Consider the following 10,586-nt stretch of genomic DNA (forward strand, 5'->3'; position numbering starts at 1 on the left):
TATTTTTTTAGAGTTCATTAATATCTTTTAAATGTTATACTAAGGATAAGATTGAGATTATTTTTGAAATTTGTAAAAAAAATTATTAAACAATTGAAAATATTATTATTAAGAGTATTATTAAAACTTAAAAGTTGTGAATATTTCTAAATCCAAAATTTAAGACTAAATTGAAAATATTTTTAAATTATAATTTAATCGTACCTCATTTATTTCATTTGAATTTTAGTTCGTATTGAAAATGATTATGGTAGGTCGTTTCGTATAAACATTTCAAGTTTAATAACAAAATATATATATATATATATATATATATATAGTTATAATAGGTGGTTTAAATATTTTAAATTTTGTATAATTTATTTGTTCATATTTTAAAATATTAAACACGTATAGGATATCAAACAAAAAATATTAATGAGAAGCATGAAACTCAATTTTAATAGTTTATAATTGACTTTATTTTTGTTGAATTTGAAATTCATGTCCTCTCTTCACTTATACTAAACCAATAAAATATTTGTCTGGTTTTTGGTTTCTGTTGTTGGACAGGAAAATAACCCTCCATTAAAAAAAAAAAAAAAACACTATTATTTAATTTTTTTTTAGTGAAAGTGGTTTAAAACTAGGAAGGTAAAAACATGTACCATAAATTATTATATTTCATTATCTGATTTTTAGTCAAAATTTTTATCTAAAAGAAAGATTATTCAATTTTATTAATTTCATTGTCTTTTTTTTTATAATGGGTGGGGCACCAGAGGAATTGCATTATCTTTTTGGGTTGGAAAAAGAAAAAGAAAAAGAAAAAGAAAAAGAAAAAAGAAAAAAGAAAAAAGAAAAAAAAAATAGTTTTCCACCAATTTAAATTTTAAAGGTATCCCACATTGCTAGATTTGACATTAAAGGTAGTCTTTATAAGTTGGCATTGCGTCACATGCAATCACCGAGCTTGGTAATGCGAGCTTGTAACTCAAATGGGGGTATTAAAGTGGTTGGAGGTTGGCTCAGCCCAATGGGTAGAGCCCATGGAGTAAATATCTGGCCTGTTCGTTCCAAGTATGGAGTTGGGCCGTTGTGCTTGGGCGAAGGCCCTAGGGCAGCGTCCTTTAGAGATGGAGGAAACCGCGTGAGGCTGGTTTCACAGAGCAACGTAACCTCCCTCTCCTGTCGGTGGAAGGGATAGCGGGCCGGTTCTCCATGGGCCCAATAATGCTTGGTGGGTAGTCCTACAACCACTTTTTCTTTTTCTACACCTTTTTTTTTTATTTCCCATGAACTTTGAAAACCTGCGAAAACCTGCGCAAATCTGATTAATATAAAATTTAAAAAATTATTTATCTACACTTTTTTTTATTTCATTTTATTTCCCATGAACTTTGAAAACCTGCGCAAATCTGAATAATTTTATTAATTTAACTTATATATATTTAAGAATATTATTATAAGACATTTTATTAATTTAACTTATATATATTTAAGAATATTATTATAAGACAAAGTCGAAAATAATTTTTATTAATTTAACTTATATATATTTAAAATTTTGTCCATTATAAAAACATGTTTTAAACAATTTATTTTGAACTGAGTTACTCATTGAGCACGTTTTTTAATTGAGAATTATTTAGAAGAATACAAATATTTTTAAATTCCTTGAATAAATTATTAAACCGCGGTTAAGAGTTAGAAGGGTTAAGTTGAAGGTTCGAAGTGTTCAATTAATACACGTTTCTGAATCTCTCTTTCACTCCCTCTCTCTGCCTGATTTTTCGTCGCCGGAGCCGGAGCTCGGCGGCTTCTAGAGCCACTGAACGCTCCAATTCCCTAACATGGCGACCGTCGGCGTCCTAGCATTGCAGGGATCTTATAACGAGCACATCGCAGGCATTTTCTCCTCCTCCTCCTCCTTCTTCTCTATCGCTAGCTCCATCTGTAATAGGCGTTTCTACGGATATTTCATTTCCTTTCATTTCGTTATCTTTTTCTTATTACGAGTTTTCGGCCTTAATTGATTGTGGCGCGCAGCTTTGAGAAGGCTCGGAGTGAAGAGCGTAGAGATAAAGAAGCCCGAGCAGCTTCTTGATGTAGCTTCTCTGATTATTCCTGGAGGGGAAAGCACCACCATGGCCAAACTGGCGGAGCTCCATAATTTGGTTTGTTCCTCTTTTCTTTAGACGTTGCTACATCTGTATTCGTCTTTAAAGATTTTCTTTAGTTTGGCCGAAATACATTAAGAGCGAACACGTGAGTAAGGGGAAAAGTTGTAAGATCTTGCATTCAATCGTGAACCAAACAGAAATGTAATCTTTAATTTAAAATTTGTTGAACGCTATTTTATCGGGTTAGACATACCAACATCCCAAATGTATGAAACGATCGTCTGTGTAACTCTGGATTGGTTAATTTCTGATAATAGATAGAACTAAAATCGAGTATAGTATTTATATTGTGGTATTTTTGTGTATTGCAGTTTCCCTCTCTTCGAGAGTTCGTCAGAATGGGGAAGCCTGTCTGGGGCACCTGTGCTGGGCTTATCTTTTTGGCAAACAAAGCTACTGGTAGACTTCCTTCCATTTTCCCTCAATAAAATGCTTGAAATGTGTTTCAAACTTGATTGGATACAGTATATACATGTATTTTCAGGACAGAAAACCGGTGGACAGGAGCTTGTTGGAGGGCTGGATTGTACCGTTCACAGAAACTTCTTTGGTAGTCAGGTAACTCTGGTTTCTCATGTTGGGTTGTGCTGTCAAAATGGATGAGCAATATCTGGTAAACAAAAGAACCTTGGGAATTAGTACAGAACATGCATAGGATATTAGGAATCAAATTTGCATGAAGGCGGCCTCTGCCTGTGTTGTTTTGTTGCAGACATGGATTTGTCCCATCAAAAAATGACTTTGTATCAACTCAAATAATGACTTTGTCCCATAAAAAACGCACGTACTTGGTCTAAATCCTCCGTATGATAAGCATCATGAGAACTGGTAAAATGAAGTTTGTGAGAACGAGTGCCAATAAAAATGATGGGCCTTGAAGGGGGGTGGATGGTGTGAAAACCTCTCTCTAGTAGCTCGTTTTAAAAACCTTGAAAGAAAAGCTGAAAGAAAAAGTCCAAAGAGAACAATATCTCCTAGCAGTGGGCTTGAGCTGTTATAAAGTTTTAGTTGAAGTGTGGAATTAATCCTCGATGGTTTCTGTTGTACATAAGCTGATCCAAACACCGTTATCCAATGAACTTCTGCTTAGATTTTGTTTCCGAATGTTCACTTTCTTTTCCTGAATACCAGTATTACTAAAAAGTATAGCAAGCCCCTTTAACTTGATGTTGAAGTTCGCTTTATTTTCACTGTCAATTTCTTGAGTTCAGATTTTCCTAATTTAAGAAGATCATGATTATCTAGCTTCAAAGCTTCGAAACGGAGCTATCAATTCCAGAGCTCGTGTCCACGGAAGGCGGTCCAGAAACATTCCGTGGAGTTTTCATCCGAGCTCCTGCAATTCTTGATGTGGGGCCAGAAGTACAAGTGCTGGCTCACTGCCCTGTCTCTTCAAACTCTGCCTTGCATTCAAATTCCTCTGGTGAAGGCAAAGAGGTTTGTTGTTGTTTTCTTTCATCATTCCTTGATCTCGTATGATCTATACACTGCTATTGCCACTAATTTGTACGTCTAAATGATTGTTATCTGTATACATGAGGCAAAAGTTTCAGACTATAAGCTCATTTGTCTTGCGAGATCACACCAATTGGGGAGGAGAACGAATCATTCTTTATAAAGGTGTCGAAACCTCCCACTAGCAGACGCGTTTTGAAAACCTTGAGGGGAGTCCGAAAGGGAAAGCCCAAATAGTACAATATCTGCTAGCGGTGGGATTTGGCTGTTACAAATGGTATTAGAGCCAAGTTTCGATCCTAGGACCTATGGATTTGGGCTTGGGCTGTTACATGTCTCCACTGGAGTTTGCTTTTGCGTTCGTTTTCCTCCTATCCCTTGACACTGCGGTTTGAATATCTCAGGAAAAAGGTGCAGAAGACAAAGTGATTGTAGCAGTCAGGCAAGGGAACTTGCTCGCAACTGCCTTCCATCCCGAACTAACATCAGATAATAGATGGTATAGTGTAGTTTTACCTTGAAATACATCACTTAATATTATGATGATCATCTCATGAGTTAATAACGATGAATTATGCATCTCAATTGAGTTAATAACGATGAATTATGCATCTCAATTGAGTTAATAACGATGAATTATGCATCTCAATTGAGTTAATAACGATGAATTATGCAGCTCAATTGAGTTAATAACGATGAATTATGCATCTCAATTGAGTTAATAACGATGAATTATGCATCTCAATTGAGTTAATAACGATGAATTATGCATCTCAATTGAGTTAATAACGATGAATTATGCAGCTCAATTGAGTTAATAACGATGAATTATGCATCTCAATTGAGTTAATAACGATGAATTATGCAGGCACAGTTACTTTTTGAAGATGGCTGGTGATGTTGAAGGATCTTCAAGTAGCATAGCAAGCATAGGAGTTGACAATTCGAGATTCGAACGATCGAACATCGACCTTCCGATTTTTCTTTAGCTTAAACCAAATGAACCCCTCCTTCTCAACTCAGTTTTACATTTTTCAAGTTTCATTGCAGGTTCAATCTTTTATCTATTCTGTAATTTGCACCATGCTTTATCCTCCTTATAGGAGATGCTTCACCAAAGTACTCACTTTCACGACGCATTATTTTAAAGAACAATATTTTAATTATATATATATATTTTTTTTTTTGGAAATTATAGTCTTAATTTAAAAATAAAAATAAAAATACTGTATATCACTCAGAGTTCAGTATGTAAAAAATAGAGGATGTTTTATTTAATTAAAAATTGTATTTTTTATTTTTAAATGCCTGGTTGTTTTAATTTTTTTTAGAATTTAAAATAATTAAAAAAAATGTAGAATCTACATTGAAATAATGTATTCTAAATTTAAATTGAGATTCTAACCCAAATTAAAAAAAAAAAAAAAAAAGTTGTATTAATAATTAATCCATTCTTATTATCATTTTTTTGGGCCGATTGTACGGGCCGCCCAAATCGGCCCAACGGAGGGCCCAAAAACACAAAATCATGGTTAAATCCGTCGTGACAAAGAACCCAAACACCGAACTTTAACAATGGCTTCGACCAAAAAATCAAGTACCGAAATCAAGAGCAAAGAAGCGGGAACGTCGAAGCCAGCTACCAAAACCACCAAAACCCTCAACGCCAGAAAATCAGATAAGAACGATTCGAAGAAGAAGAAGAAGAAGATTTACAGCAATAAGCATTCGAATAATGGCTCTGTGAAGGAGGACGACGCCGTATTTATTTCTGCTCCAGGTTCCGCGTCGGAAGAGGAGGATGCCGGCGAGGAAAGAGCCGAAACCACAAGTAAAAAAGCCAAGACCTCGAAATCGAAGGTAGGAAAGTGGAACCATGTGAAGAAAGAAGAGAATGGATATGCAGAACAAGAAGAGGAAGAGGAAGAGGAAGAGGAAGAGGTCCAGGAGAAGATTTATACATTCCCTATGCAGCGGATCAAGAAAATCACGAGGGATGAAAATTCTGACTTTCGTATAAATCAGGAAGCTCTATTTCTCGTCAACAAAGCTACGGTAAGCCCTCACCACTTCCCCCACACGCGCAAGCACCCTAAATTGTATGATTTTAGCTCTATTTGAAGAATTAGGTATTTTCTCGTTGGTGGAATTGTTTCTAAAATTTGATCTGCTTATGTCTGCAAACTTCTTCACTGGTGCAGGAGATGTTTCTTTTACAATTTTGCAAAGATGCGTATGCTTGCTGTGCTCGGGATCGCAAGAAGTCTCTTGCTTACAAGCATCTATGTAATGTTTCTACTCTCTATTCTAATGCTGAAGTCTATCTTTATTCGTTGTTATAGTGCGTAAAATGCAATAACTTTGTCCCATCCATTATGGTCAATGCTTATTTGCATCTCTTGCTTGGATTCTCACTGTTTTACCTTTACATTTGTTGTCTGGTTTTGATCTAAAAAGAAGGATAGACCTGTGAATTATATCATAGTATATTTCATACCAATTGTGTATTAGAAAAGGGAAAGCTTGGACCTGAAATAGTGGAGGGGATTACAACTCCACTAGCGTATTCCCATCATGACAGAGCTTTTAACTTTTTTGTGAGCTGCAATGTTTTCTGTTCGTGTACCGCTAGTCGATATTGTCCTCTTTGGGCTTTCCCTCGTATGTTAGGGAGAGGTTTTCACTCCTTTGTAAGGAATGCTTAGTTCCCCTCTCCAACCAATATGGGATCTCACAATTCACCCCCCTACGGGGGACGGCGTCCTCGCTGGCACTCGTTCCCCTCTCCAATCGATGTGGGATCTCACAATCCACTCCCGTTTGGGGCTCAATGTCTTCGTTGGCACACTGCCTGATGTCCACCCTCCTACAGGGCTTAATGTGGGATCTCACAATCCACCCCCTTCAGGGCTTAGCGTCTTCGCAAACACACCACTCGGCTAACACACCACTCGGTGTTCACCGCCCTTTGGTGTCTGGCTCTGATATTGTGAGATCCCACATTAGTTAGAGAGGGGGAACTAAACATTCTTTATAAGGGTGTGAAAACTTCTCGCTAGTTGACACATTTTAATTTCCTTGAGGGGAAGGCCAAAAGGGAAGGCCCAAAGAGGACAATATCTACTAGCGGTGGACTTGGGCAGTTATATTTTCAATCGTGCTTCTTTCTTTCTGTATTCATGCTGCAAAAGTGAATAGCAGCATGATGGTCATTTATTGACGAGTAATATCCACGATCATGGTCATAGGCAAACATGGATTACGACCTTAGATTTAGGTTACTCCAATTACTTGGTTAAGGGACTTGAATTATCAGCCTCTATCTATCATGGTATTCTGTGGAGAATCACTGATTTGTATTATCAGTGCATTACTTTATGCTTTTGAAGAGACAATTTCTAGAATGGCAGTAATAAGATTATCCTCTGTCGTTGCAGCATCAGTAGTTAGCAAAAGGAAACGATATGACTTTCTTTCAGGTACTATTTATACATCCCATCTTCATATTCTCAACTACTATTATAGAGACTCCTCATGAAACGTCACTATTTTTTTCCTCTCCAGATTTTGTCCCTGAAAAATTAAAATTTGAAGATGCAGTAAAGGAGATAGGCATGGCAGAGTCGGGGAAAGGCGAGGCGTCTTGATATTTCAACTCCATACTTCATCTTCTTCTTTGTATGTGTTATATTTAGTCATCTTTATTTTCCTCCGTACAGTTTGTACCTTAATAACAGGAATTCTTACCAAAGTTATTAGCAAAGTTTTTATTTTCTATTTCTTTTGTTTTCTAAGGGGAAAGAAAACTTTAGGACCCTAATTATTTTTTTTTTTGTAACGGTCTAGGCCCACTGCCCACTGCCAGAAGATATTGTCTTCTTTGGGGTTTCCTTCTGGGCTTCCCCTTAGGGCTTTAAAATGCATTTGCTAGGGGAAAGTTCCACACCCTTTAAGGGTGTTTTGTTCTCTTCCCCAACCAATGTGGGACTCTCACATTCCACCCCTTCGGGGCCAACATTCTCGCTGCATTTGTTCCTTTATCCAATCGATATGGGACCACCACCAAATCCACTCCTTTGGAGCTCGGTGTTTCTAACCGATGTGGGACCACCACTAAATCCACCCCTTTTGGAGCCCAGTGTTTTTACGGGCCCATCACCTTGTGTCTATCCCCTTCGGGAAACAACCTCTTCACTGGCACATCGTTCGGTGTTCGGCTCTGTAATATTTGTAACGGCTCAAACCCACCCACTGCTAGCAGATATTGTCCTTTTTGGGCTTAGTTTTCCCTCAAGGCTTTAAAACGTGTTTGATAGGGGAAGAAGGTTTCTACACTCCTGGTATTTCGTTCTTCTCCTCAACCAAGCTGGGACTCTTACATTTTTAGTATCATTCCATTTATCTTATTATGTAATCGTTTTATGTTTCTATGTATGTTCTTAATAACCAGAAAACTACAAAATTTGTTTTCGAAACTACAAAATTTGTTTTCGAAACTACAAAATTTGTTTTCGAAACTACAAAATTTGTTTTCGTTTTCTTTCCCGGGATTGAAATGAGATAGAAGGAAACTATTTTGTTGCTCAAATATATTCCAACTCCAATTTCAACAACTCAAAAAAAAAAAAAAAAAAAAAAAAAAAAAAAAAAAAAAANTTTCGTGCTCTCGTCCCTCAAACAAAGACAAATCCAACTGCAGAGAAGCAGAAACTAAAGGCAACAAAAAAATTTAACTTCTTCCTTGATATAGCCATAGTGAAAATGGGATATGTTTTACAAATTATCCAGCCACTGAAATAAAGAAATTGTACACGGCTGCAGGTCTCGACATGTAGTATTGAAGTTGATGAATGAATAATGCCTCCATGTCACCTCGTAACTCATGGTCAGCCCATAATTCAACCATTTCCGCTCAATATACTGCACAAAAACATGCCAAGCGTTACCCAGATTTGCTATCTCTTGAATTTGATAGCCATTAATGAGAATTTCGCAGAATCAGAGAACTCACTTGTACAAGTAAGAAGCGATTCCAAGAATTATACAGAGAAGAATGATATCGATGCAGAAGTTTTGGCTGGATCTCACCTTCATTCAATTACAAAACCACAGTATAAGGGTCTGTTTATTAACTCAATGCTTGCTTTCTGTAACATTAATTACCTCATTCAGTGTTTGCTTGAGCCTAACATTGGTGTTTTTCATCTCATTAGTCACCTTGTCTACCTATAACAACGTCAAAAAACAGAGCTACCTAAGATACACTTATCATATGCATAATAATCTCAAACCAAACAAAATTCTAAGTTATACCTTTGAGTCAATCTCGTCAATTAATGGAACTTGCCTATCCAATTCCTAAAAACAAGGATAAAACCCTAATTAGATGGCCCTAAACAGAGCTATTAACCACCAATTTATGTGTGTTCGTTGTTTTTCCCTACTGACCTCATTCATATCATGGGCTAGATTTTTCAGCATATCCAACCCTTCAGATATGACATCCAGACCTTCGTCCTACAAAGATGAAGCAAACACAGATGATAAAACTAAGCACAGCCACATTGTCATATAGCAAAACTGATAAGCCATTGAAATTACATTAACTCATGATCATCCTCTAAATTAGCCCATTAGCCCATGTGAACTCCAACCCAACAATCCTCCCCAAAGCATTTATCCATTTAACTTTAATAATCTATGCGTTCTGTCTTAGAACTAATTTCCAATGCAGAAAAGTAGTAAAGAAACTCACATGCCTGTTTCATCTTCCGCATATCATACTCCTGTCGAAATTGACTCGATTCTTCGCTTTGTTGGAAATACTCGCTCTCGAAGTGTCCATCTAAAGTGGGTCGTAAACAATCAAAGCCAAACAACAAAAATGAACAAACATATCTCAAGCTTCATTGAAATGGAGTCAAACCTGTTGTTGAATCAAACTTAATATTGTTAGATGAGGTGGAGGCCCATCCTCCAGATGGTTTGCCTGTCGTACTCCCATCTGGAATCGCTTTAATCCTCTCTTCAAGCGCAAGAACAAGATCACCTCTGACCTCAAGCTCTTCTTTCGGAACCCCTTTAATCTGAACCACATCCATGGCGATCAAAAAACGAAACGAGAAGGAGAGAAATCCCTAGTATCAAATAAAACAAAGAGGGGGAAGATTTTCACCTTCTTGCGAGCCAATTTATGAAGCTTGGGAACTTCATCCATCAATCGGGCCTTCTTCCGCCGAACCTCAGCGTTCATCGCAACTGCAGCAGCCCTATTCTTCTCCGTACAGGCACTCTCATATTTCTAAAACCAAATCAATCTTGAATCAAAACAATAGGATAGGTTATCAAAGAAGAAAACTAGACAACGGGGAGAATAAAAGGACTTAAACCTGGAGAGCGGCTTCGATTTCGAGTTCGACGGCGGCGTAGAGGCGAGCAAAAACATCATCACCATAAGCATTGAGCTCGCGCTGTTTCTCGACATCATACTTCTCGTATTTCTTGCAAATGGAATCGACTCGGAAGATGACGTCGATTACGGTCATTTTGGCGTCGCGAGCAGATGCAGAAGAAGAAGAAGGGCTGGAGGAAGAAGAAGAAGAAGAAGGCAGAGATTTGGAGATAGAAATGGTCGGAAGATGGTTTGTTCTTCATTTGGGACATATCCATCAAACCCCTTCTCTTCTCGCACTCTGAGACGTCCACCGTACAAAGCGGTTTCGAAGATGCAGGAGAAACAGATGGAACGCCCATTCCCCCCTAACTAACTCTCTTTAATCAATAAATAATAATATTCTATAAATAAATTAATTCATAAAATAATTTTAAAATAATTTAAACACTTTTTCAGAAATTATTTTCAATAAAAAAATGTTTATCATTTCTTACTCATTATAAATTTGTTTGTGTTATTATTATTTATTTTGAAGATTTTCTAGTTATTTTAAGATAATTCAATTGTTTATTTAA

At 36.9% G+C, this 10,586-nt stretch overlaps 3 protein-coding genes across 4 annotated transcripts; 2 read left to right on the forward strand and 1 right to left on the reverse strand.

Annotated features, from left to right (window-relative positions):
* The first annotated feature begins 1,688 nt into the window (after window positions 1-1,688).
* On the forward strand, window positions 1,689-4,783 carry LOC111796024 (probable pyridoxal 5'-phosphate synthase subunit PDX2). 2 transcript variants are annotated; one of them, XM_023678709.1, is made up of 7 exons: window positions 1,689-1,887; window positions 2,029-2,156; window positions 2,474-2,561; window positions 2,647-2,720; window positions 3,408-3,599; window positions 4,022-4,116; window positions 4,486-4,783. In XM_023678709.1, exons 1-7 carry the CDS (start codon window positions 1,833-1,835, stop codon window positions 4,604-4,606), a joined length of 753 nt encoding a protein of 250 aa, XP_023534477.1. In that variant the 5' UTR covers window positions 1,689-1,832; the 3' UTR covers window positions 4,607-4,783. The 2 variants fall into 2 exon arrangements, with proteins under 2 accessions (XP_023534477.1, XP_023534476.1); XM_023678708.1 differs by having other exon boundaries at window positions 1,697-1,935.
* A 384-nt stretch (window positions 4,784-5,167) lies between these two features.
* Window positions 5,168-7,394, forward strand: LOC111796031 (ABC transporter F family member 4-like). Its single transcript, XM_023678722.1, has 4 exons — window positions 5,168-5,672; window positions 5,819-5,903; window positions 7,055-7,096; window positions 7,182-7,394. Exons 1-4 carry the CDS (start codon window positions 5,193-5,195, stop codon window positions 7,262-7,264), a joined length of 690 nt encoding a protein of 229 aa, XP_023534490.1. The 5' UTR covers window positions 5,168-5,192; the 3' UTR covers window positions 7,265-7,394.
* A 950-nt stretch (window positions 7,395-8,344) lies between these two features.
* Window positions 8,345-10,349, reverse strand: LOC111796023 (syntaxin-71-like). The gene is made up of 9 exons (XM_023678707.1): window positions 10,007-10,349; window positions 9,793-9,918; window positions 9,544-9,703; window positions 9,377-9,462; window positions 9,066-9,134; window positions 8,931-8,975; window positions 8,781-8,843; window positions 8,629-8,705; window positions 8,345-8,537 (listed from the first exon to the last, which is right to left on the reverse strand). Exons 1-9 carry the CDS (start codon window positions 10,160-10,162, stop codon window positions 8,516-8,518), a joined length of 804 nt encoding a protein of 267 aa, XP_023534475.1. The 5' UTR covers window positions 10,163-10,349; the 3' UTR covers window positions 8,345-8,515.
* Between the last annotated feature and the right edge of the window lie 237 nt (window positions 10,350-10,586).

Source organism: Cucurbita pepo, chromosome LG05 (genome assembly GCF_002806865.2).
Source record: "Cucurbita pepo subsp. pepo cultivar mu-cu-16 chromosome LG05, ASM280686v2, whole genome shotgun sequence".
Classification (NCBI taxonomy): domain Eukaryota; kingdom Viridiplantae; phylum Streptophyta; class Magnoliopsida; order Cucurbitales; family Cucurbitaceae; genus Cucurbita; species Cucurbita pepo.

Coding starts and splice junctions, on each gene's coding strand:
- LOC111796031 (XM_023678722.1), top strand. CDS start 5,193: ATGGCTTCGACCAAAAAATCAAGTACCGAAATCAAGAGCAAAGAAGCG. Junction 5,673..5,818: donor TTCTCGTCAACAAAGCTACG/GTAAGCCCTCAC, acceptor TCACTGGTGCAG/GAGATGTTTCTTTTACAATT. Junction 5,904..7,054: donor TCTTGCTTACAAGCATCTAT/GTAATGTTTCTA, acceptor CTGTCGTTGCAG/CATCAGTAGTTAGCAAAAGG.
- LOC111796023 (XM_023678707.1), bottom strand. CDS start 10,162: ATGACCGTAATCGACGTCATCTTCCGAGTCGATTCCATTTGCAAGAAA. Junction 9,463..9,543: donor TAAGTTTGATTCAACAACAG/GTTTGACTCCAT, acceptor GACCCACTTTAG/ATGGACACTTCGAGAGCGAG. Junction 8,844..8,930: donor TTGACGAGATTGACTCAAAG/GTATAACTTAGA, acceptor ACGTTGTTATAG/GTAGACAAGGTGACTAATGA.
- LOC111796024 (XM_023678708.1), top strand. CDS start 1,833: ATGGCGACCGTCGGCGTCCTAGCATTGCAGGGATCTTATAACGAGCAC. Junction 2,721..3,407: donor GAAACTTCTTTGGTAGTCAG/GTAACTCTGGTT, acceptor ATGATTATCTAG/CTTCAAAGCTTCGAAACGGA. Junction 4,117..4,485: donor CTAACATCAGATAATAGATG/GTATAGTGTAGT, acceptor TGAATTATGCAG/GCACAGTTACTTTTTGAAGA.